The sequence below is a fragment of the Typopeltis vanoorti genome, chromosome 15 (genome assembly GCF_054136105.1).
Source record: "Typopeltis vanoorti isolate ZY-2024b chromosome 15, IOZ_Tvanoo_1.0, whole genome shotgun sequence".
Classification (NCBI taxonomy): domain Eukaryota; kingdom Metazoa; phylum Arthropoda; class Arachnida; order Uropygi; family Thelyphonidae; genus Typopeltis; species Typopeltis vanoorti.
This window is the reverse complement of record NC_143563.1, coordinates 61,479,649-61,502,916: the sequence shown is the minus strand read 5'-3', so window position 1 is coordinate 61,502,916 and position 23,268 is coordinate 61,479,649. Positions and strand designations below refer to the sequence as shown.

General features: G+C 34.3%; 1 protein-coding gene across 3 annotated transcripts in view; it reads right to left on the bottom strand.

Annotated features, from left to right (window-relative positions):
- LOC150098799 (gamma-tubulin complex component 5-like) overlaps positions 1–23,268 on the bottom strand; it is a 304,536-nt gene that overhangs the window by 47,886 nt on the left and 233,382 nt on the right. For all 3 annotated transcript variants that reach the window (XM_090405102.1, XM_090405103.1, XM_090405104.1), the window contains exons 16-17: positions 11,960–12,051; positions 4,076–4,160 (exon numbers count right to left, since the gene is read on the bottom strand). In XM_090405102.1, coding sequence (XP_090261228.1) covers positions 4,076–4,160; positions 11,960–12,051 — 177 coding nt within the window. The remainder of the gene's footprint in view (positions 1–4,075; positions 4,161–11,959; positions 12,052–23,268) is intronic.

Genomic DNA, 23,268 nt, shown 5'->3' with positions numbered 1-23,268 from the left:
TTATCAAAATATGTAGCATAATTATTAAAATTTTTAATAACTACATCAAAATTCACATGATAAAAAATACTAATGATTTTTTTAGCCACTTATGTAATTTAACTTTATCGCAAAATGACATCTTAACATCTTTAGACTTTTTTTTTTTGAACTTATTAATTTTAATCTTTATAAAATTAAGAATTTCAGCAAATGTTTTTAAATTCAATAATGATATATACATTCAAATCTTTGGACTCCTGATGGCCAAACCATCAGTGGCCAATTAACCAAACTGTTTTTGGTTAATAATCCAGATTATTGTTTGTTTATTTGTTCGTGTGGAGTTCCACTTAATTTTCCCCATCCATCCCCCTTAGGAAGTTGAAGTTATGCCCTCCAATGAGGAACTTCTAAGTATATATTTTTGACTGTAGATTCATGTGTGTTCACAGGGCTGGTTTGCCTGTTCTGAGGACGAGAAAACCTTTACCTCTGTATGAGACTGGCTATTATCTGGTCTCTTTAGTCAAAATAGACCAGATAAAGTTTCCTCACATCATAGATAGAAATCAAACCCTGGTCTTTCTGACCAAAAGGCTTCATCTGTACTGACTGAGCTACGGAGGCTTATCCAGATTATTATCTTCCTCGTATAACTTTTAATGGCAGGTATGATTTTTTTTTTTTTTTTTAATGCAGTTCCCACTCATGAAAGGTTATTAGTAAACCTATAATGCATTTGTATCATGGGTGAGCTTAGGATTTTTTTTTTCTCATTTTTATAAATTTTTTTGTAATTTTTTTAAAATTTTTTACATAGTCCAGAAACCCTGCTTTAGAGACCAAATATGGAACTTTTTCAAGCCACTTCAGACCTCCAATAAGTGGGGCAATGGACTCACACCAGGCAGTGATGACATTCATCGCCCACCTAAAGACAACCACAAACATCCATGCCTGCAGCAGGTTTCGAATCCATGATACCTGCTGGTTGGAGAGTGGTTATGCTAACCACTTGGAAAACCAGGCTGGCTAGAAAATATACCTATTGGTAACTCAGCAGGTATATCTTCACTACAAACCCCTCACTTAATAATTTAAGTAATAAACTGAATTTTACCATAGAATCAGAAGAAAACAAATCTAAAAATTTTCTTAATTTTTAACAAGACTTAACCATAAAAAAAAAAAAAAAAAATCAGCTAACGTCTTTTTATTCCCGTATACGGGGAGTAGGCGAGGCCATTTAGCCCTATCTAACTTTTGGAGACTGAGTGGGCAGTTCAATCTCCACTGGTACCAATCAGAGATAGATGGCCCAAGGCTATCACTAATTAAGCGGTACTCAGTGAAGAGAGACGGCTCAAATGTGCCGCCATCTCGTGGTCCCTAACCCTAACACAATATATTTAATGTCTGAAATAATGTGGGTTCCACGGTCGATTTTCTTGAGTTTACAGGACGAAAAACCCAAGTTTCTGGGAGGAAAAACCTGCTTGCCCGTGCCAGAGATCGACTAACTCGGGAACCGGTCGAAAAAAGGCTTAGAAAAATTTCCTCTAGTCGCCGACTAGACTCGAAACCAAGTCTTCCTTCGTGCGGCCAAGCACCGTGGTTGGCAAATGCCACATCCACTGAGCTACACAGGCTGGACTCAACCATATAGAAACAAAAATTTTTCATAAGCCTCCAACCACCCATAACACCATTAAAACATCAATCGCTTTCACAATTTATAAATGCATATAGATCCTCCATGAACAATAGAAATCTTAACAGTGAAATCAAATAATTAATGCAGAGTTTCATACACCACTAATACCCACAACAGTTTAATTAAGTATGAAAACATTACAGAGGGAATGCATGTAACCATCCCACAAAATAAAGAAAACTTTCCTTGGATATAAGGCCTATATTTAAATACCTAAATTTTCAGAAATTTGCCACCCTCTTAAAGTCTAACAAAATTCACACTATTAAGGAAATATTCAGATACCAGTTCTGTATACAGGTTTCTCCATCAACCAGACCATCTATACAGGTTCAACCATTAGGTCACTTGGGTTGCATCTGCAAGAACACACTTTCGTGATTGCAATATCCCCAATTACTGAGTGCCTAAATAATAATAACAGAAACAAAAATAAAAATAAAAGCTGATATAAAAAAATCCTTAATTGGAAAAACTGAAACTGTAATCCACACATTAGAGAAAAATGACCCCCCCCACCAAAAAAAAAGTTGAAAAAGCTATCAACCTAGGTCTTTAAAATAATGAAATTAAATTATATATTTCAGAAACTATACCAATAACAATTCTATAAATATCCACTGCACCTATGTGGTCTCAGAAAATTGGCAGCTCCACAATATTAAGTTTATGCCCAGTTTCAACCAATAAGTAAGTGACTTGCAATTCGATGTAACCAATGTAGCGCATCTTTCTTTCACTCTTTCATTCATTTTTTTAGGAGAGTGCACTTCATGCATTCTGAAAATGATACTATGTTTGAAACAGTCCTACATAGCATAAATTTAGTATATCATCTATTCATTTTTTTTTTTTTTATATTTTATATTCCATCTTTTATTTGTCAATGAAGTTTTCTGGTCATTTAATCTTTCATAGTTTATTATTTGTGTTTTTAATTTACATTTAACTTGTTCTTTTATATTGGTAGTTTAAAATACTGTCCCTTTTGATTTTAAAATGTGGTCAGCCTTTCATTTACGTAAATGCTTCAGCATGATTCAAGTCACTATCAGCATATGTAAAAAATGTTTGCAACAGCAGTAGAACAAAGAATGGACGAGTTTCTATCTTTAGTATATTCTTAAGGTACGCTTTATTAAAATATAAATTCACTATTTCTGTTCTAATATTGTATGCTAACAAACATTCTATTTTTAGTTTTAATCACTAAACCACAGGGACTAAGCAAACAAGATGGACAAAGTGGTACACCTAAACATAATTAGCTTGCTATTGTATTGAGATGTTAATGAGACTTTCATTATTTCTTGTGTCTTCTGAATTTGTGCACATTTTATGTTGGAACATGTATTAGTAAATGACTATGACTATCTATGAGCTGAAGAGAAATTAAGTAGATACTTACCATTATTATTAGTATTATACTTTTCTCCAAATTTTTCTAAAACATTTCTATATGTTTGGTGTCATATTTCACTCAAAAGACTACACTTTACCTCCCCTCATCTTTGCTGACACCCAGATCTCTACAAGATTTCTCTTCATGGACTGACAGTGCTAGCTTCTCATAAGTGTATAAATTCCAAATCTTGGGATTTATACACTATGAGAAGGTGCACCAAAAATGCTCTCTAAACATTCTTGATGACATTCAGAAATTACATTCATGAATCTGATCCTCCCTTACAGACTCACTCCAGTCACTATTTTATAAATGTACAATTTCTGCCTTATGTCTCTTCTACAGGTATATTTATGGATGTTGTTTCATTCAAACCCATAAACACGAGTGTCCTAGTTGATATCTGTTCAGTGTCCAGTTCCAAACATATCAAACCAACTTCACATTCTCCTTTTCCCTTCCACATACCTCTGTGTTTTGAAACAGTCTTCCCTATATAGCTCAAGGACTACAACCTCCAACTGTTCTAAAAGCATATAGGTTCTGCCATAGGTTCCTGCAAAGCATATAGACTTTGCAGATTCATGTCCAGGATTGATATATATATATATATATATAAAGGTGGGCCAAGGAATAGATAGGGTTGGAAATGTTGTTGAGTCCAAACACCCTCTTCAATCTCAGCTCTTGAAAAAGCAAAATAGTACAGTCATACCAGGAAATGTAAATTATCTGCCATTTTAAGGATAATAGTAATGAATTTTCAAAGGTGGGCAAAAGTGTTTCAAATATCCATGTCAAAGTAGAATTTGACTGTACAATAAAAAAAGTGGAGGCATCTTCTGTTATTGCAATCAGTGAGGACAGTGTACAAAAATGACAGCAGTCATGAATTGTAAGTCCCAGGTGAAGCTGATTTTACTTATCATTACTAAAACAATATTAAAACTTAAAATAAAATATCATGTACTTACAGAGTAGACAAGACAAAGTGAGTCTAATAATGCAAGTCGTTTATTATCATGAGGAACTTTAGAGGTGTTAACAGTGACAGACAGTCTAGGAAAAAAGAAAACCCATTTCTATTACAAATGCAATACAAGTGTTTCTTAAATAAATCTAATATTACAAGAGAATAACTATGAATCTATCATGAATACATTAACGGTTAATAGATAAAAAAAATTCATGTGATAATTATTATCTCCTGTCCCAATTCTCTTTGTGCTATATCCAGTTAAGAAAGTTGTGACAAATGACAGGGATCAATTGTTGAAACACAATCTTTTTCTTTTTTACATTTCTAAAGGAATATTGAAAAAAAATAGAGAAAATATGTCAGTACTAGACATATTTTTCATATAACATATTCATGATGACATATTTAATGAGTGCTCGTTTTGCTAAGATATATCAACCAAGTGTATATATACCATGGTGCAAAGTGCTACTGATATATTGGATGAAGAGTTAGAGATACATGAAAATGAGGTTGAAGAGCTGCTGCATAACCTGGATATGAATTTGTCAATAGGGACAGATGGAATATCAGCATGTTTGCTAAAGGAATGTTCAACCGAACTGGCTAGGCCTTTCACATGTTTGTATAACTTGAGTCTCAGCTCATGAATGACAAGAATGTGTGATAGTTCCATTGTACAAGGGTGGTGAAAAAACTGATGTATCTAGCTACTGACCTATCAGTATCTCTGATGTGGTAGTGCAGATATTAGAGAAGTTGGTAAGGACTTGCATATAGAAATGGGTAGACAAAAAAGCTATACTTTGCAAGGAGAAGCATGGGTTTACTAAAGGAAGGTCATGTTTTAGCGATTTGCTCATATTTTATAACAATGTTATGGCTGCATTGGATGAAGGGAAAGGATACACTATGATAATGTTGGATTTTGCTAAGGCATTTGATAGGATACCACACAAAAGGCTGTTGCATAAACTCAAGAATATGCAATTGGAATATAAACTTTTGACTAGGATCAGTGAATGGTTGACAGACAGATAACAAAATAGTGGTATACGGTGGGTATGAATCTGTAGATTTAAAGTGATCAGTGGTGTATCTTATGGTTCAGTCCTTGGGCTGCTGTTGTTCAATCTACACATTAATGACATTAGGAAGGGTCTAACAGGAGATGTGCATCGTTTGCTGATGATGCGGAGATAGGAAGGGCAATCAAGGATGCTACTGATATACAGCACTTACAAAATGATTTAAATGGACTGGAAATTTGGGCAAACAAAAATGGCTCTCAGTTTAATGTTAGTAAGTGTAAAGTTATGCACTTTGGTGTAATGAGATTTCCAGTGGTATATTATATTAGCAGGATTATGCTACAAAAAACTGTTCTTATGTTGCATAAGGAAAATTATATCGAACTAATATCTCTAGTTAAACTTTTATGCTACATCAACTAAAAAAAATGGCAATCTACAACTTTTTAAAGCTATTAGTCAATTTGTAGAATGCATATAGGCCATTGGTTGGAACTTCGCAGCAGCTTTTTTTTTTTTTTTTATAGTGAGTGAGTTTGTAATAATGGTTTTTGCTAAAGTAATAACTGAAGAATGTACAGAGAGGATTTGATGTTAAATCAGATGTAAGTCAGGATTTATATATTATCTCTACTAATAAACAGAAATAGACTATGTTACTGTTTTTATCAATTATCCAAGCAAGAGCAAACAAAATACCTTTATGACTTGGCTACTTGTATATAGCCTAGGTATATGACTTCACATCAAATTGTACTAGTATCCCATAATGAAAAGCACACTCCTTTCAGTATCACAACCCAGACTATGAGGTCTCATCAATGGGAGCTAAACCCATTCAGATATAGACCAAGCAAAGGTTGTTGGATCTTCACTTGTTGGATGAAAACTTTAAGACATAACTGAGAAATCATAAAAATATAACAGGAATTTGTTAAGTTTTGTACATTTGGAAAGGACATATGACAAACTGCCAAGAGAAAAAAAGTTGTTCAAAACACTACAATTATACACTACATTATATAGAGTAAGACAGTCTTTATTTAAGTCAACAGTTAGAATTGAGAGAGAGTTACAAAAAAGATAGTTTGATGCAAAATCAGGTGTAAGACAGGGGCACATACTATCTCCACTGTTATTCATCATTTACATAGATAGCATTATGAAGAAAAATAGCACATAAAAATCCTACAAGACTCCTACAGACTTGTACCAGATTTATTTAAGTCTATTTATATAATTCGGAATGCAGATGTCACATTCTAAATAGATCCATTACAAATCTGTAGGATTATTTAACTAAATTGAATCTGTTGTAAGTCTATGTGGTTAGCTGAGTGGTTACACGCTCTGCAACCATATGCCTGGGAAAGGAGTGTCTTGCATTCGATTCTAATCGCTGATGTGAGGAGCTAAAGATCTTTCTCAGACATAGGTAAGTTAGCTGGTCTTGGGTGTGGACTGCAGGGTTTTTCTCTCCAGTTTATTTAGTGTTTTTCCTCCCGCAAAGCAGGCAAACTGGTCTTAAGAACACAATGCTCACAGACAATTACACATTGTTGAGCATAGGGGTAATGACCCCACCTCGTAGCGAGTTATGAAACCCAAAAATGGGAGGCCAAGGACCTACATGGGGCTGTAGTGCTGAAGAATCTATTGTAAACAAATTGCCAGTGATGGCTCATGGCTTGAAATTGTGGGGGTGCTGCAACTTTTGAAATATACATACACACTGGAAGTACAGTGTGTACTGTTTGGATAAAATATCAAAATTATGGTAAAAATGTTTTAAAAAAATTAAACATGAAAAAATATTTTTTATTATCGATAAAATTACACAGTTTAGTATAATTCAAAATTACTTAAAAATAAAATTAAATTAAAGGATTTAATTACAATTAAATCCTTTAATTGTAATGTCCAAATATTTAAAGAGAAGGGTAAACACGATAAGCACTACGAACACTCTACTACTGGCACAAACTGCATATAAACAACAGTTGAACTGCGTGATGGATAGTGTCACATTACGTTAATAGCTCGCATCTCACTATGACATGCATATGCTTGTGCGTGTAGCAATATGACACTGTGGTAAACACAGTGCTGCTAGCATCCTTTGCCCTCCTAAGTGCTACAAGATGGATTTTTATTATTTTTTATACAAAATAAGAGAATTGTATAGGATTGTTGATGATAAAATTAAATATTACAAGCAAATATAAATAAAGTAATAAATATATTTATATATATCGAGAAAAATTGTGGGTGCTGCAGTTCCGCAGTGCCTATGCACAAGTAGCCCCTGCAAATTGCAGTGAAAATCAGCAATAAAATGACTGACTATGGAAATAAACAGGAATGGAAAAACATCAGTTGCATCCTGAATGGAGAACCTATAGAACAAGTAAAATATTTTGCTACTTATGCATAATTTTTAGTAAGGATGGCAAATTAAATATGAAAATAGACAACAGAATAAGTAAAACCTGGTATTGTTAGAAATCAGTTCAATAAATGAATGTGAATAAGAGAAATTAGCTGCAGCACTAATATAGAAAACTGTGTTCACTCAATTTTAACTTATGAATATGAGAGTTTGGTTAGAAATAAAACAGTTGATCAAAGACTAGAGACCACAGATATGAGAGTTCAGAGAAAAATTAGAAGAGTGAACAGATGGTATCAATGGCAGAATCATATCAGAACTGAAAATATGGGGAAGAAACTTGATATCATCAGCATTCAGAATATGTAATCGGTGCTGTAGAAAGCCCAATCCTCCCCATTTGATTAAAATCTGAATTATAACAAACTAATTAATTGAGAGGCTTGTTTTTTATCCTTTACCAAAGTGTGAGTAAACAAAGTTTGCACCTAAAGTATCTTCGGGACTGAGTCAACTCGTGGTAAAGGTGGACTAAGCTCTCATCACTTGTCTTAGTATCTCCCATAATGCAAAGCATATCTCCTTGCAGACATGTATAATGCTATGCATTAAGGGAAGGGCTACTACCGAGACCGGTTTTGACCTTTTTCAACATTATACATGTCTGCAAGGAGATGTGCTTTGCATTATGGGAGATACTAAGACAAGTGATGAGAGCTTAGTCCACCTTTACCACGAGTTGACTCAGTCCCGAAGATATTTCAGGTGCAAACTTTGTTTGCTTACACTGATAAATGATTAAAAATTTATTATAGTCAAAGCAAGCGGAAAAAACTTCCAACATCTTTCTCTAATCCAGAGTAATTTAATAACAAGGTGAGACACCTTTTGGAAACTCGTAAAGGTAAATATGACTTCTCCATTACTTCCACCTTAGTATCACCACCTCTGGGTCTGGCTCCCACTGACGAGACCTCAATAAAGGTTGAACCCGGTCTGGGTAGTGGCCCTTCCTTTAATGCATAGCATTATACATGTCTGCAAGGAGATGTGCTTTGCATTATGGGAGATACTACGACAAGTGATGAGAACTTACTCCGCCTTTACCACGAGCTGCCACAGTCCTGAAGATAGTGCAAACTTTGTTTACTTACACTTGGATAAAGGATTAAACTAAATTTATTATAGTCTAACCAACTGGAAAAAAAACTTCCAAAGTTTAACTAGTGTATTTGTATATGAAAGCAGATGACAAATCAGCAAATTGCACTGGTATCCTGAGCAATTTGATGTGAAAAAAATTATTTTTGCATTGATTTATCACTGAGTATCTGTACACATCTAGCTTCCACTAATGAGATCTCAATAAAGATAATAACCAGTCTGGGTAGTGACCTGTCCATTGCGCATAGTAATATACATACCTGAAAGGAAGTGTGTTTTGCATCATTAAGTACTAAGACAATATGATGTTACGTATTCTGCCTCCACATGCAAGTAGCCTAGTTGTGAAGTTATTTTATATACAAACTTTGTGCTGTTCATACTCGAGTAAAGAATTAACCACCTTACCGGCAATTAAAGATCAAGTACGCATCCTCAAAAGCTTCGTATCCATCAAAAATTTCAATGTAATATCAATGGTATTATAATTTTAATATGCACTTCGCGTCCGTATATATACGTCCTGGACTTTTACACTTGGTTACTCTGTAACCAAGTGTAAAACTACAATTATGCTCACTGTTATTTATACGCACTACAATATTAAGTAAAGGGATATTAACAAGCTACTCATAATAGAATATTAAGCTTAATTCTTTACTCTATTTAGATAATATTATCCTCTTAAATAAATATGTTACAAGTCTTTAATCAAATAACTAAAACATTTGATATCAAAATTAGCAAAAGCCTAAAACTATGAAAATAACAAACATTAATGATGGTAAATAGCAAAGCTTATTGGGTGATGGAGATACTCCCCTTCCTAAGTTAAAAAGCCAAGAAAGCTAAACAATGTTTAGAAAAAGCTTAAAAGAATCATGAACAAACTGGGTAGAATACAGAAGATAAATATCATGAAAACATAAAAATGTTTCAGACTATTAAAAAGTTAAGTAATTGAGTATTGTAAGAGAAGAAGAGATAATAAAGGTGATTAAAAACGCTGAAAATAAAGATATTGTTAATATTTTGCAGGTAATCACTTTGAAAAAATAAGTTAAATGAGATAAACAGTGATAGAACAGCATAGAAAATATACAGGAATGATGTGGAAAGGCAACTGGAATAGAATGATATCTGACCAAAAATGCTAAAATGTGGAGGGAGGGGAAAGGAACTCTTTTGTAGTAACTATCTATAAGCAGCAAAATAAAACAATGTAAGAATTATAGAACAATTTCTCTACTGAATGTTTCAGGGAAGATTATTCAAGTGACTAAGAAAATTGTGAGGAGGGAAAAACAATCTGAATTCAGGCCAAATAGAGAATTAGCCAAGATCAAATTTTTAACTTTAGATCAGTTTTAAATAAATAACTCAGAAATATGGGAATATCATAATGATCTATACTTAAGTTTTGTAGATCTGGAAAAGGTATATGATAAGATGTCAAGAGAAAAGTTGATCAAAACACTACAAGTATATGTGAATAAGACATGAAATAGCACAATATATAGCATATAAATAAGTTTCAAGTCATCAGCTAGAATTCAAGAAAGATGGTTTGATGTAAACAATCACACAAGATTGCATGCTATCCTCCATGTTATTCATCATCTATAATGGATCACATGAAGGAAAGTGGTATTTAACCAGAAATCAAAACTGAAGATATTAAACACAAGTCTTTATTCTAAGAAGATGTTGTTAGTCTTCTAAATCAATCCAGTACAAGCTTTCAGGACTCAAACTAAATTGAATAAATGCTTTGGTGAAAATTAACAATAAAAAGTAAAAATTTGATAAACCTGAATTACAGTTCTACAGGATCATTTTCAATCCAATTTTAACTTATTGGATTTGAGAGTAGAATTAGAAATAAACCAGTTGATCCAAAAACCAGAAAAACAACAGATATGAGAACAATTAGGAAAAGGAAGAGATGGCATAAATGGCAGAATCATAATAAAAATAAAATATTATAAACAAACTTGACAACAGTAGCATTAAGGAATGTGGTGAGCAGAGCTAATTTAAGCCAGTATAGTCACTTCAACAGAACAGGATAGGCTAGGCTAGTAAAACAAGTATGATGCTAGGATGAGAGGAAAAAGACTCAGAAGACAACCATGCTCTATGTGGATTAATGCAGCTAGTAATGTCTTAGAACACTGAAATGCAGACAGCATTGGAGATCTAACAAACAACAGATAAATTTGGAAGAAAGTTGTATAGGAAGAAGCTAGTATTAACATAAACTTAATTATGTATACTTCAGTATCCTGTATACCTAGTGAGGGTGTGTATACTGAAATGATAAATTATTTTCTCATGTTATATGTGTGCATACAGCCGTAGATTCATTCTGCTCCACTTACTGTAATGATTTTGCCATTTTCTGCTTGTTAACATCCTCTGAGTAACAGATTACTCAACACACAAGAATGATCTCTCAACAATTATCAGATTATGTTGAAAAATCAATTTGCTGGTCAGATGATGCATTAACATCTTGAAGGACTAAGTTAACTGAAATATTCCCGTATTTGATTTGACAGGAACCGTATACATAAAAATATATGTATAATCTCAAACACAAAATAGTGTCAATTATAACTTTAATAACTGCACTAAATATGTATCAATAATTACAATAAACATGCATGGTAATGATTTAAACCATATTTTTCTGAAGAAATGCCAATCTAAAAGGTTTTAAAAAAAATTACTTGCAGACTGTCAGTTTAAATTAATTAAAATAAATTAATAGAAATACATTCTAGACCACTTTTTTCTGCTAGCTATTTCATTTAGGCAGAATGTGACCTAGAGGATAGCAAAACATTCTGTTGGAAAGCATTAAACAGACAAATATGTGTATAATCTGAAATAAAAAATCATATCAAGGAAAATGCTGTCAATGTAGTATATATTTAAAAAAAATAATGTAAATCAATAAAGAAAATAATTATTTAATAAAGACTGAAATGAATGAATCAAAATGTAAGATGGTCATTATAGAATACCACCACCTTTATTGCCTATTCTGGTGCCACCAGAATAGGCAATAAAGACTTTTCAATAGACTTTGTTACAATGAGAGTTGAGTATATGCATAAGCAAACAAGGAAATTATGAGCACAGCAGATTGCAAAGCATATTGACATGAACAGGTGACATAACCTCCTAATTTAAAATTAAAAGAAATAAAATGTGTATAACTAACAATACATCTCAATATATGATTACATTTGATAGTTCAGATAAACAGAGATTTTAAATTTATAATTACTTTTGGGCTTCATGTTGATCTTTCCAGGAAAGAGCATCATGTAATGCAGTATTTAAAAATGAAAGATCCTGCCAGCAATCATAACTGCATACCTTAAAAAAAAAAAAAAAAAGTTAATAGTATTCCAGTTATAATTATGATGTAACTTATATTCTAAATTTTTTTCTTGAGATTTTAAACTATGTACCCATAAGGATGGCTAGAATTTCTTTTAAGCATAGACACGTTATTAGATTCATGTGCATCTATCAGTGGAGTTCATATCTTTTTTATATCATCGCATCATGGTCTCATGTAAATATTCAGTTAATTAATATCTTTGTGTGATACATAAAATAGACATGTTACATGACATTTTACCACCTGACCTTCAGAAAAAGGTTTAATTCTGGGTAGGGATGACTTAACTGGCCTTCAGTTCAGCAAGTCTGGTGGCTGTTCATTTTATGTTTAATTACCGTCCTTTGTTCTTATCAGAAGAATATATTCATTTTTATTTCACCTTTTTTTTGGTTTGCTTGTTGGAAAAAGGGTGTTAATAATTAGTTACTATTATTTAAGAAAGGATTTCAATTTGTAAGATCAATATGCAGTGAACCAGCTATTTGCAATACCACTTCTTAAAAGGTAAGTGCTATTCAAATGCTCTGTTACTAAACTAAAACCATCCCATCTTCCTTTCATGTTAGGTTCAATGGCTTGTCATGGCGAAGCAATCTGGCTTCTCAGAAAATCTGACTACTGCTTATGATAGGGAAGTTAATCCTATCTACATTTGTTTGTAATGTCTGTAAATTGTATCTGGTGTTCTACTAGTAGGTTTGCCTGTTTTGTAGGATGAATAATCTCCATGTGTAAGGAGTTCTAATCTGATAAGATTATAGAACCGTTTTGTTCCCTATATCATTAATATACAAATTAAGAGCGGTGGCCCTAGTACAGATCCTTGAGACACTCAACCAGTCACTCTCATCCTCCTAGATTCCAATTCGCCACATATTACTCTGTATCTGTTTGTCTGTCATCAGCCATCCTCCTATCCATGCCATCAGCTTCATATCCATTCTCATTTGCTCCAATTTATGTAACAGTTTCTATCCATTATTTCAAATGCCTTTGCAAAGTCCAGCAGAATCATGGTGTACACGTTTCTCTTATCTAATTCTGCTGTTTTATCCTATTATAAAATGTGAGTAAATTACTAAGGCAGGACCTACCTTTTACAAAGCTCTGCTGCCCAACATAGAATACTGTATTCTTATCTACCCATTCCTGGATTGGTCTGTAATTTGCTACTTCTGCTTGGAGCCACCTTTATGTGATGGAACTATCTTATCCTATTTCCACTCCCTTATCATATCTGAGCCTTAAACAACTTTGTCAGAGGAACTGCCAGTTCTCTTGCACATTCTCAAAGCACACAGGTCAACATGCCATCTAGCCCCACTGCTGTACTCACAGTGATATTTGTTGATTTGCTGAGCATCTCCAGTTCATCTATGTCAATTCTAGCATCAGTCTGTCACATCAGTAACCACAAAATTTCCACATGGATGATACACTCTGGAAAACTGATTACTTAGTAACTCAACTATTTCTTTTGCTTCTGTCATTTCCAACCATTAACATTTATTAAAGTAATCAACATTTATAATCATTCTTCCTCCTTGCTGCATATAAAAAGTAAAAACTTCTTTTGGGTTCACTATGGTATGCTTAGTTAATTTTCTCTCATAATCTGATTTAGCCGTCCTTACCATACTAATCATTGTTTTTACCTGCATTTTTTACTGTCCATGAGCATGCTGATCATCTCTTCTCTTTATATTTCCTCCACAATGTTTTTTTTTATTACCATTTAATTATTTTTATTTATTTTTTTTTTTTTTTGCAGCTGTATATTTCTATGCATCCACTTAACCCTATTTGGTTTATCCAACCTGACCCTGGGTATGCATGCAGTCTGATACTACCTCTCTCAAACAATCCTGTACTACTTTTCATGCACTCACTACTGACATTTTTCTATTTCCATCTTGCCATGAGTCCTGTTCTCCCTCTATCTCCACCAGATAGGCTCAAATGACTGTCTCTCTCAGATCTAAAATCCTCCTTTACTTTATTTTTGTTGGTTGAAGTTCTTCAGCTATCATTAGTAATACCTTTCTTCCTCTTTATTTTCTCTCTCTTTCTATCTTCTGAAAATACAATATCCCTTACATTCTATCCCTGTACTATATCATTTCCTGTCAACCACCTCTCACTAATGCCAATAATTTATGGACAAGTCAAGCTGACCAATGCCAAAAACTCCTCTCCTTTATTTCTGATACTTCTGTCATTTGTAATTCAGCATTTCCTTGGGCACAGAGTTAGCCTTGCATAATGTCATTATCAACCCATTCAGATTCAAAACTTGTGAAACTGCATTTGGCATTGCATAATCATTTCTGTACTCACACTCATTTGTTCCAGAGGCAGCTGACCTACACTTGACTGCATCCCCAATACCTCTGACTTCCCTGATTTTGCCTTTCCAACCAATCAATGAACAACAAGCTTTCCAAACATCTAACTTTAAACCATTGAAATCCATAGATGCTTGAAACTACCTATATACAAAGTTCAGTTATATACAAGTAATTTCATCCATCATATTCACTCCCTACTTCTATAAACTGCACAATCTTCTCATTAGCAATCATGGCCTTTTTTCCCTCAATTCAGTTCTAGCATACCAAGGCAGCATACTCATAATCTTCACTTCCTCATTCTTCTTTTTTGCTGCTTTTAGCAAACTCATTCATATCTTCTCTCAATGCATATTTCTCATATTTCAAATTGTTCATTCATGCATGCCAAAACAATCAATTCTTTCACTTCTCCCCTCTGCAAACTAACACCTTTATCATCATATCCTTTTGTCACATTTCATTATGTACACATCTTATCACAGAATTTCCATATAATACTGTTCCTTATTCCCAGTTCTCACACTCTTTTATACTTTTCCCATTCACTTTTTCTTTCATTCTCCCTTCTAATGTGGCATAACACCAATAATTTCTTAAGTCGCGCAAGCTCATGTTTTGTCCTGTGAAGAATTCTGGATCAGTGGACTATTTTTCTTGTCATTGCTACCTCATCTTCTACATTTCTTTCATACATCCATTACATTCTCTAAACACTTTCGCTATCTCCTGCCTTACACCTGTTAATTTTAGGCACTTCATTCTACAGCTTTCGACATGCCTTGTACTTGCTTTCATACCATAAACCAGTGTTTCCCAAACTATGTTCCACGGAAAATGAATGTGTTACGTGAAAAATTATCAAAATTAATATGAGCCTGGAATGGTTCTAAATGCTGCAACAAGTTCAAATATGTTTGAAAATCAGGCACTCCTCACTTTGTGTGTGGATTGTGCTATTAAGGCCAGAACACGCTGGCCTTAATAGCACAATTTTGACTCAGCCACACGTGGTTGTTGACACCTCCGAGCAGAGATGTCAACAACCTTATGAAGTACGGAGGTATCTATTCTAGGAAACGTGCAGTCACAAGCAAGGTCAATGCAATGCACTGCAGCCTGGCACACCTATAGTGTGCGAAGTTGCATTTTTGTGATGCGATAAAGCCTGCTGCGGTGATAGTGTGTGCTTAGCTTTACAATGAATACGAGACCGATGATACTTGACTCTAACCAAGGTGTTCTGTTAAAATTTCAGGATTTGTGAAGTGTTCTGTCATAGGAAAAGTTTGAGAAACTCTGCCAGAAACCATTTATGCTTGGCAATGAGTACACTAAACACATCCACTACCCTAGCACAAAATCCCTCATATTAAACTCACTGAATAAAGAAGCCTCAGCCAGCACTTTTCTCATATGCATCAGTGCCAAGTTAAGAATATTGTGCTTTGAAACAATATCACACAATAAGATATTTGCAAACAAACAAACAAACACACTCAACTATGCAGTCTAAAGAAAGTGAAACATTGTCAAAATAATCAGTGATATTTTGAATATTTATTAAAATAAAAACACATCTTTATGCTACAAGTAACATCTATATTTCAATGTGCGAAGCTAGCAACATCTCAATTTTCATATTAAATTTCTCACAGTAATTATCTAATTTTATTAAAGACTATTTAAGACTAGAAACAGAATTATTAAAGAGAGCAATGTCATCTACAAAGAGTAAACTAAGCTGACTATATTATATTCGAATACAAAGATTATTAATAATACTTTCCTTAGTGATGCAGTTCATACAGATGATAAATTACAGTAGAAACTTTGCATCCTGACATCTTCACTAACATTAGTGAAGCTGTCAGGATGCAACAAGGTAAGGTGACAAAATTTATTGCTTTGGCTAATTATCATTGATGATTTGAAAGGTGAAAAATACTGTAGAAATGAAAGAGTTATTGGAAAAAGCAAAAAAAGAAGAGTAAGAGAGTAAAGATTGTAAGGGTGCTGCCACACTATGACAGAGGCAAGTTGAGGAGGAGGTCAATATTGCAAATGAATCAAATCAATGGACAATCTGTCCATTGATTCATTCAGTCCTATGAACTTAATATGATAAATGGAAGGACTCATATGGACTGTACTTAAAAGGATTTGGAGTCTCAATGATGATGATATGTTCAGAGAGTGTTGGAAGTGAAAAGCTCCAAAAACTTAAACTATTTGGGTGGATGAAGGTGTGTGTGTGTGTGTGTGCATATAGGCATTCATGAGGCAAATGAGTGTGCCAAAAAAAAAAAGAAGAATCCAGTTTTTCAAGCAATAAAATTGAATGAAGTAGTTAGTACAAGGTGTAAAAGTAGCTGGGGGAAGCCTGAGATGATGCAACAGTTTATGTATTAGGAATGAGAGTGGGGCGGGGGGGGGGGAGTTTCTAGCATTGGTTGGTGAAACCTTGCCAAAAGTTATAGGCATTAATGAGACATTAATGACAACAGATAATGAGAAGATAATGATAATGAGAATGAGGAAGTGAAGATACATACAACAGATAATGCAGCTACAGGAATAGAATGTCAGGGCTATGGTATATTCAAAGAGAATACAGAAAACAGAAGGAACAAACAGGAAGACAGTCATGTGGATGGCATTTAATTTGAAGTAATCTGCTGTGAGATCAATGCAAACTGTGCAAAAAATGCAGTTGTTGCTGTCATAGGCTGGGGGGAAAGGAAGTGTGAGGGATGATGTGTAAAACCTGTTATCAACAAATTAATAAAATGAATGCAGGTCAAGTAATTATAATGAGGGACTTAAAAGAGATTGCAGAGACATTATTATTATTATTCTGTGGTGCCTCCAGGGAGTCCAATGACTCATCAAGGGAGGACACCTACTCTACAGCACTCAAATCACAGACAATCACAAACATCAATGTCCAAGGTGGGATTCGAACCTGCAACCTTTTGGCTGGAGAGCGGATACGCTAACCACTTGGCCAACCAGACTGGCATAGATTAGGAGGAGGAAAGATGATCACATGGCAGGAAGGAAATGAAATTTATTCACCTATTAAGAGATAATTACTTGAAATAGGGTGACCTCATTGCCTCTGGTTGGGAAGAATGAACATGTGGTCTTGACTTGCAAGATTGCAAAATGTGGAATTATCAGTTAAAATGGGGTATATGTGTGGTACTATAGGGTAGGTGATTTATGACATGGTTGGGAGCAGCTTGAAGAGCATTGCACACAAATCCGCAATGGAAAGCTGTTACTTGGGAGATAATCCCAAATACTTGGGAGATAATCAAGGGGTATCTGAAGAATATCCAATGTCAGGAGGATAAATCAGGCAGAAGTTAGATGGATGAGTATCATCAAGCTAAACAAATAAATAAACATATAAGGGGAAAAGTGATCAGCAAATTCACAAGCAATACAATGCTCAGGCAAGAAATGTAACCAGCACAGGAAATTAACCTAGCAGGCCAAAGGAAATACCAATAAGTTCTTTCACTATGTGGCAGGTAAAAGAGAGAATGATATGGAAAGATAACTTTAATTAGTACTAATGGTAACAATGCAATATAAGTAGACAAAACAGCTCAGTTACTCATTGACCACTTTGCAAGGGCCTATCATCCAAGTGAGATATTGCTGTGATAAGAAATAATATGAGATTAGAGGTTAATGAATTGGAAGTACACAGAATATTACAGATCTCAAAGCAAATATGGCTATGGGATTAGATAGGATATCAGCTGGCATATTACAAGAATATGCAAAGGAACTGGCATTCCCTCTAACTAAGACTAAGCTACGATAAAGAGCCAAAAGGCTATTTTTCTGGCGACATAAATTAAGTTAAGGGGATAATAAATCCCATATTATTTTATTTAACAGCCGGGTACGAAACTTGGAGATCGAAATCTAAGAGTTTCATGCCAAAGAACTATCGGCGAATCCAAGCATAAGTCATCACTTGGGTAGTACAAAACTAGGCAACTCGTGTCAAAGGTGGAGCAAGCTCTGTCACTATCTTTAATATTTCTCATGATGTAAAATGCAGCTCCTAGGAGATGTATTACTGTTCTACATTATGAGGATAGGTCACTACCCAGACCGGTTTCGACCTTTATTGAGGTCTCATCAGTGAGTAGGTAGACCCTGGAATATCAAGGTTTAAGTGAACTGAACTTACATATACCCCTACTATACCCCTGTGTTGTACTACCCAAGTGATGACTTACGCTTGGGCTCTTGGACTCGTCGATAGTTCTTCCACATGAAACTCATAGATTTCGATCTCTGAGTTTCGTACCCGGCTGTTAAATAAAATAATACGGGATTTATTATCCCCCTAACTTAATTTATGTTGCCAGAAAACTAGCCTTTTGGCTCTTTATCATATAATAATAATATATGGGTACACCAGTCTGGCAATTCGTTAGTAGAGGTATATGTAAGTTCGGTTTCACTTAAACCTTGATATTCCAGGGTCTACCTACTCACTGATGAGACCTCAATAAAGGTCAAAACCGGTCTGGGTAGTGACCTCTCCTCATAATGTAGAACAGTAATACATCTCCTAGGAGCTACGTTTTACATTATGAGAAAACATTAAGGATAGTGACGGAGCTTGCTCCACCTTCGACACGAGTTGCCTGGTGTTGTACTACCCAAGTAATGACTAATAACGAAGAACTATTGGACTCGCCAATAGTTCTTCGGCATGAAACTCTTATATTTCGATGGATTTCGATCTCCGAGTTTTGTACCCGGCTGTTAAATAAAATAATACAGGATTTATTATCCCCTTAACTTAAGTCTCAGATAGTAAAGTCCCAAGGGAGTGGCAAAAAATAGTTTCATTGCATATTACTCCAAGACTGCAATAGCAAATTATAGACTACTTAGTATCTCAGGAGTAGTGGTAAAGTATCAGAAAAGTTGGTCAAGGAGCAAATTTCAAAATGGGTGGATAAGAATATGATATGTGAAGTAGGTCATGCCTTAATAATTTACTAACTTTATAACAGTTATGGCTGAGATGAAATGATATTACTGGATATTGGAGAGGCATTTGACAGTATACTATGTAACCTATGTCATAGTATACATAGTATACTATGACAATATACTATGTAAAATTTGACAGTATACAAAAATGTAACCATATATACGGTTGCATTAAGCTTCCTAAGATTTGGGAAACACTTATCATCAGAGATCCCACCTTACATTCCAGGCCACCTACAACTGCCCTTAGAGAGCGCTCCACCTAGATAGGGCTTTAGAACCACCCATGTGGTTGGGCTCAGTATTGTGTAGTATTTGTGTATATGTTACATTAGTTTTTTTGTAATCCCTGAAGATGTCTCAGTGACTGAGACAAATATAGGAAGTATTAAATTCTGTTTTAATCCTTTCTGAGTGCTGTATACAATTCATTAAGCCTCCAACATGATGTCCTCACAGCACTTAAGCCTCTACACATGGATGTTTTCAAACTGTTTCATTTTTCTTCTTCAGTTTTTCAAAAGAATTAGAGTTGAGCAGCTTTTACAGTTAAACTGTACACTCAACTATACAAACATTAATAAGAATGAAACAGTTTGAAAACAAGAACCAAACCTTGGAGTCTTAGTGGCAAACTCTAAAGAAAACATTGATTGCTTCAGCTAGGGAGGCATGTACAATGATAGAAAAATAAAAACACAATGGTGAACACAAGACGCTAAAGAAGCAGTCTCAGAAAAGAAGAAAGCATACTGAAAGTTCCTAGCAAACAACTTGGCAGATGCCCTAAAAGAAAACAGAGGAAAATTTAAAAGAGCTAAGCTATGTGTGAAAGTAGCTAAATATAAGTATGCAGACTTTGGTAAGATATATAGAAGGTAAATATTAGGAGGATGGCAAAATGTTCTGAAGGCTATTACAAAAGTCTAGAAATGGAGGAAAGATTACTGTAAAAGGAATCAAAAAATGATAAAGGCGACATGAAAACTGAAGATAAGGATATCTTAAATGTCTGGAATAATTACTTTGTTAAATGAAACAAGCAGTGACAGAACCATATCAGAACGTTTTCAAGAGGAATGCGAAGAGACATACATATCAATACTTAAGGTAGAAAAATGCATCAAACACTTCAAATATGGAAAGGCAGCTGAAGTAGATGATATTTGACCAGAAATATGGAAGTATAAAAGTTAGGCAGTAGCTACACTGCATAATTCAGAGGGAAGTAGAGTCTAACGTTTCCCATCTATTAAAAAAAAGGAATAAAGCTGAATGTGAGAATTACCGAGGAATTTTTCTACTAAGTGTTCCAGGTAAGATTTGCAAACATACTTGAAAAGAGGTCGAGAAAGATTATGGAAGAGAAACTTGGAGAAAAAACAACCTGGGTTCAGGCCAAATAGAAGTTATTAAGATCATATTTTCACTTTATGGCAAATAGTTCAGAAGTCATGAGAATATGACAAGGATTTTATGGTCATATTCCCATCTCTTTAAGTTCTGGAAAAGGCATATGACAAGGTGTCCAAGGAAAAATCTTTTCAAAACACTACAATTATATGGGATAAATAGAACATTATACGGGACATTGCACAGTCTATATCTGAGTTGTAAGTCAGCAGATAGAATTGAAGGGAATACAGGAAGATGATTTGACGTAAAATCCGGTGTAAGACAAGGATGCACATTAGCTCCACTCTTATTCTTCATCTATATGGATCATATTATGAAAGAAAGTGACATTAAACCTGATATTAGAAATGGAGATATCAAACTTAGCTCTTTGCTTTATGTAGATGATGTATTCCTAACTGAAAACATCCAGTGCAAGTCTCCATGATTCTCTCACTAAACTGAATAACAGCTGTAACAAATTTGGCATGAAAATCAGCAATAAAAAGACAAAACCTATGAAAATAGCCAGGAACATAGAAAACTTCAGCTGCATTCTGAATGGAGAGCCTATAGAACAGGCAAAATATTCCAGCTATTTAGGAAAATGTTTTTAGTGAAGATGGTAGGTTAAATCTGGAAATAGACAATAGAATAAGCAAAGATGGCATGGTGGGAAGCTGTTGAATAAATTTTCAAGACAGCATTCAACCCAGTTTTAGTTAAAACTGGGTTTATTTCAAAGATTAGAGATGACATATATCAGAGTTCTTAGAAAAGTTAGGAGCCTCAACAGATGGCATCAATGGCAGAATCATTAAAAATGAAGACATTAGGAAGGAACTTGATACTTATTTAAGAATGTGTGATATGACAATGAGTGCTGACAAGCAGTAGACTAATTTGGAGGAAAATTGTTGATAGGAGATTAATAATAATGTAACCTAATCATGTAGTGCTGTCATAGTAACCTGAACATCCCTTGAGGGTACCTATCAGGAAATTGATGATATCACTGAATGTTTTCTTCATACATTTTTCATTAAGACCTTAATGGTTATTGTTTTTACACTTGTTCCCATTTTCTCAAATAATGTTTATATATTTTACTCTTCAGCTCATATCTGAGATTTGCTTGAAGTTTCTTTTGAAAATTTAGTACACATTTTTCTCTGCAAAAAATTTTTTTATCCTACTCAACAACAGGTACGGTAGTAACTTTGTGTTCGAAACCTCCCTCTAGACATTGCTATCAACAATAACAAAATCAATGCCTTTTCCTGCTTTGTTCTCTACAAGTGAACGTAGGCATATTTTTTATCTGAGAACATAGTGTTAGCAATGACTAGTCCCTATTTTGAGCACAAATGTAATGAGTACTTGTTTTTTACTGCTAATCTTTTTCTTCAAATTTTCTCAAAGCATCTATATATATATATATATATATCTGGGATTCATTTCCTACTCTTCTGTTTACCAAAAGTACCAGTTTTTCTATTTGTATCAGATGACTTCTCTAGTAAATCAAAAACATTTTTCTACTTCTTCTTTTTTGAAATCTTCTCTCATGGTACCAAAGGCACAATCACTGTCCAATTTTTCATTTTGAAATTTGGCCAGATCACTCTACTTGGAACTGGCTTCCATTTAGAAATTTAGTTTCTTGCTTGGTGCTGATTACTATAGTAGCAACTCTCTCCTTTCAATAATTCATAGTACCTGATTTAATCATCTAATATTTATTATTTAAAAAAGTATCTCATTTGTTTTGGTATCAGTTTTATCTGTTTTGGTCTAAATAACAACAAATATGTTGAGATGATGTCAACATAATTAGTGTATACTATGATAAAAATGGCTAGAAAATAACTGGCTAATGCCCAAGCTGGTATGATATCTGATAATGTTGATACCATTACATACATAACTAACATACAATAAAAATTGGTTAGCTAAGTCTGAAGTTATCACTCATCCTAGTTCATTCAGCATCTGCATGGATAACATAGTAATGGATTATACCAGGGGAAGATGAAGATTTGGCACTGGGTCAGAAGCACCAGTCAGGTGCTAAATACTAAAGCATCCTTCTAGAATAAAATATTCCCAATTTTCACAGCTGTATATAGATGAAGTCGACAAACACACAAAGTTAGTGGGGGGGCGGGGAGAAGGAATGAAAGTTATGAGAAGAAATGAGCAAAACTTTAAAAATATTTTTACTGAGAAACACACACACACACAATCCAATACAATGGACTGTGTGTGTGTGTGTGTTTGAAAAGAACTTTTGCATAAGACTTTTTAGAGATCAAAAAACTATGCAAAGTAATGTGACCAACAACGTGTCATACTTGGTCTAATGCCAACTGTTTCATTATTAATGTTCACTCTACAACAGCTTTTCCGTGC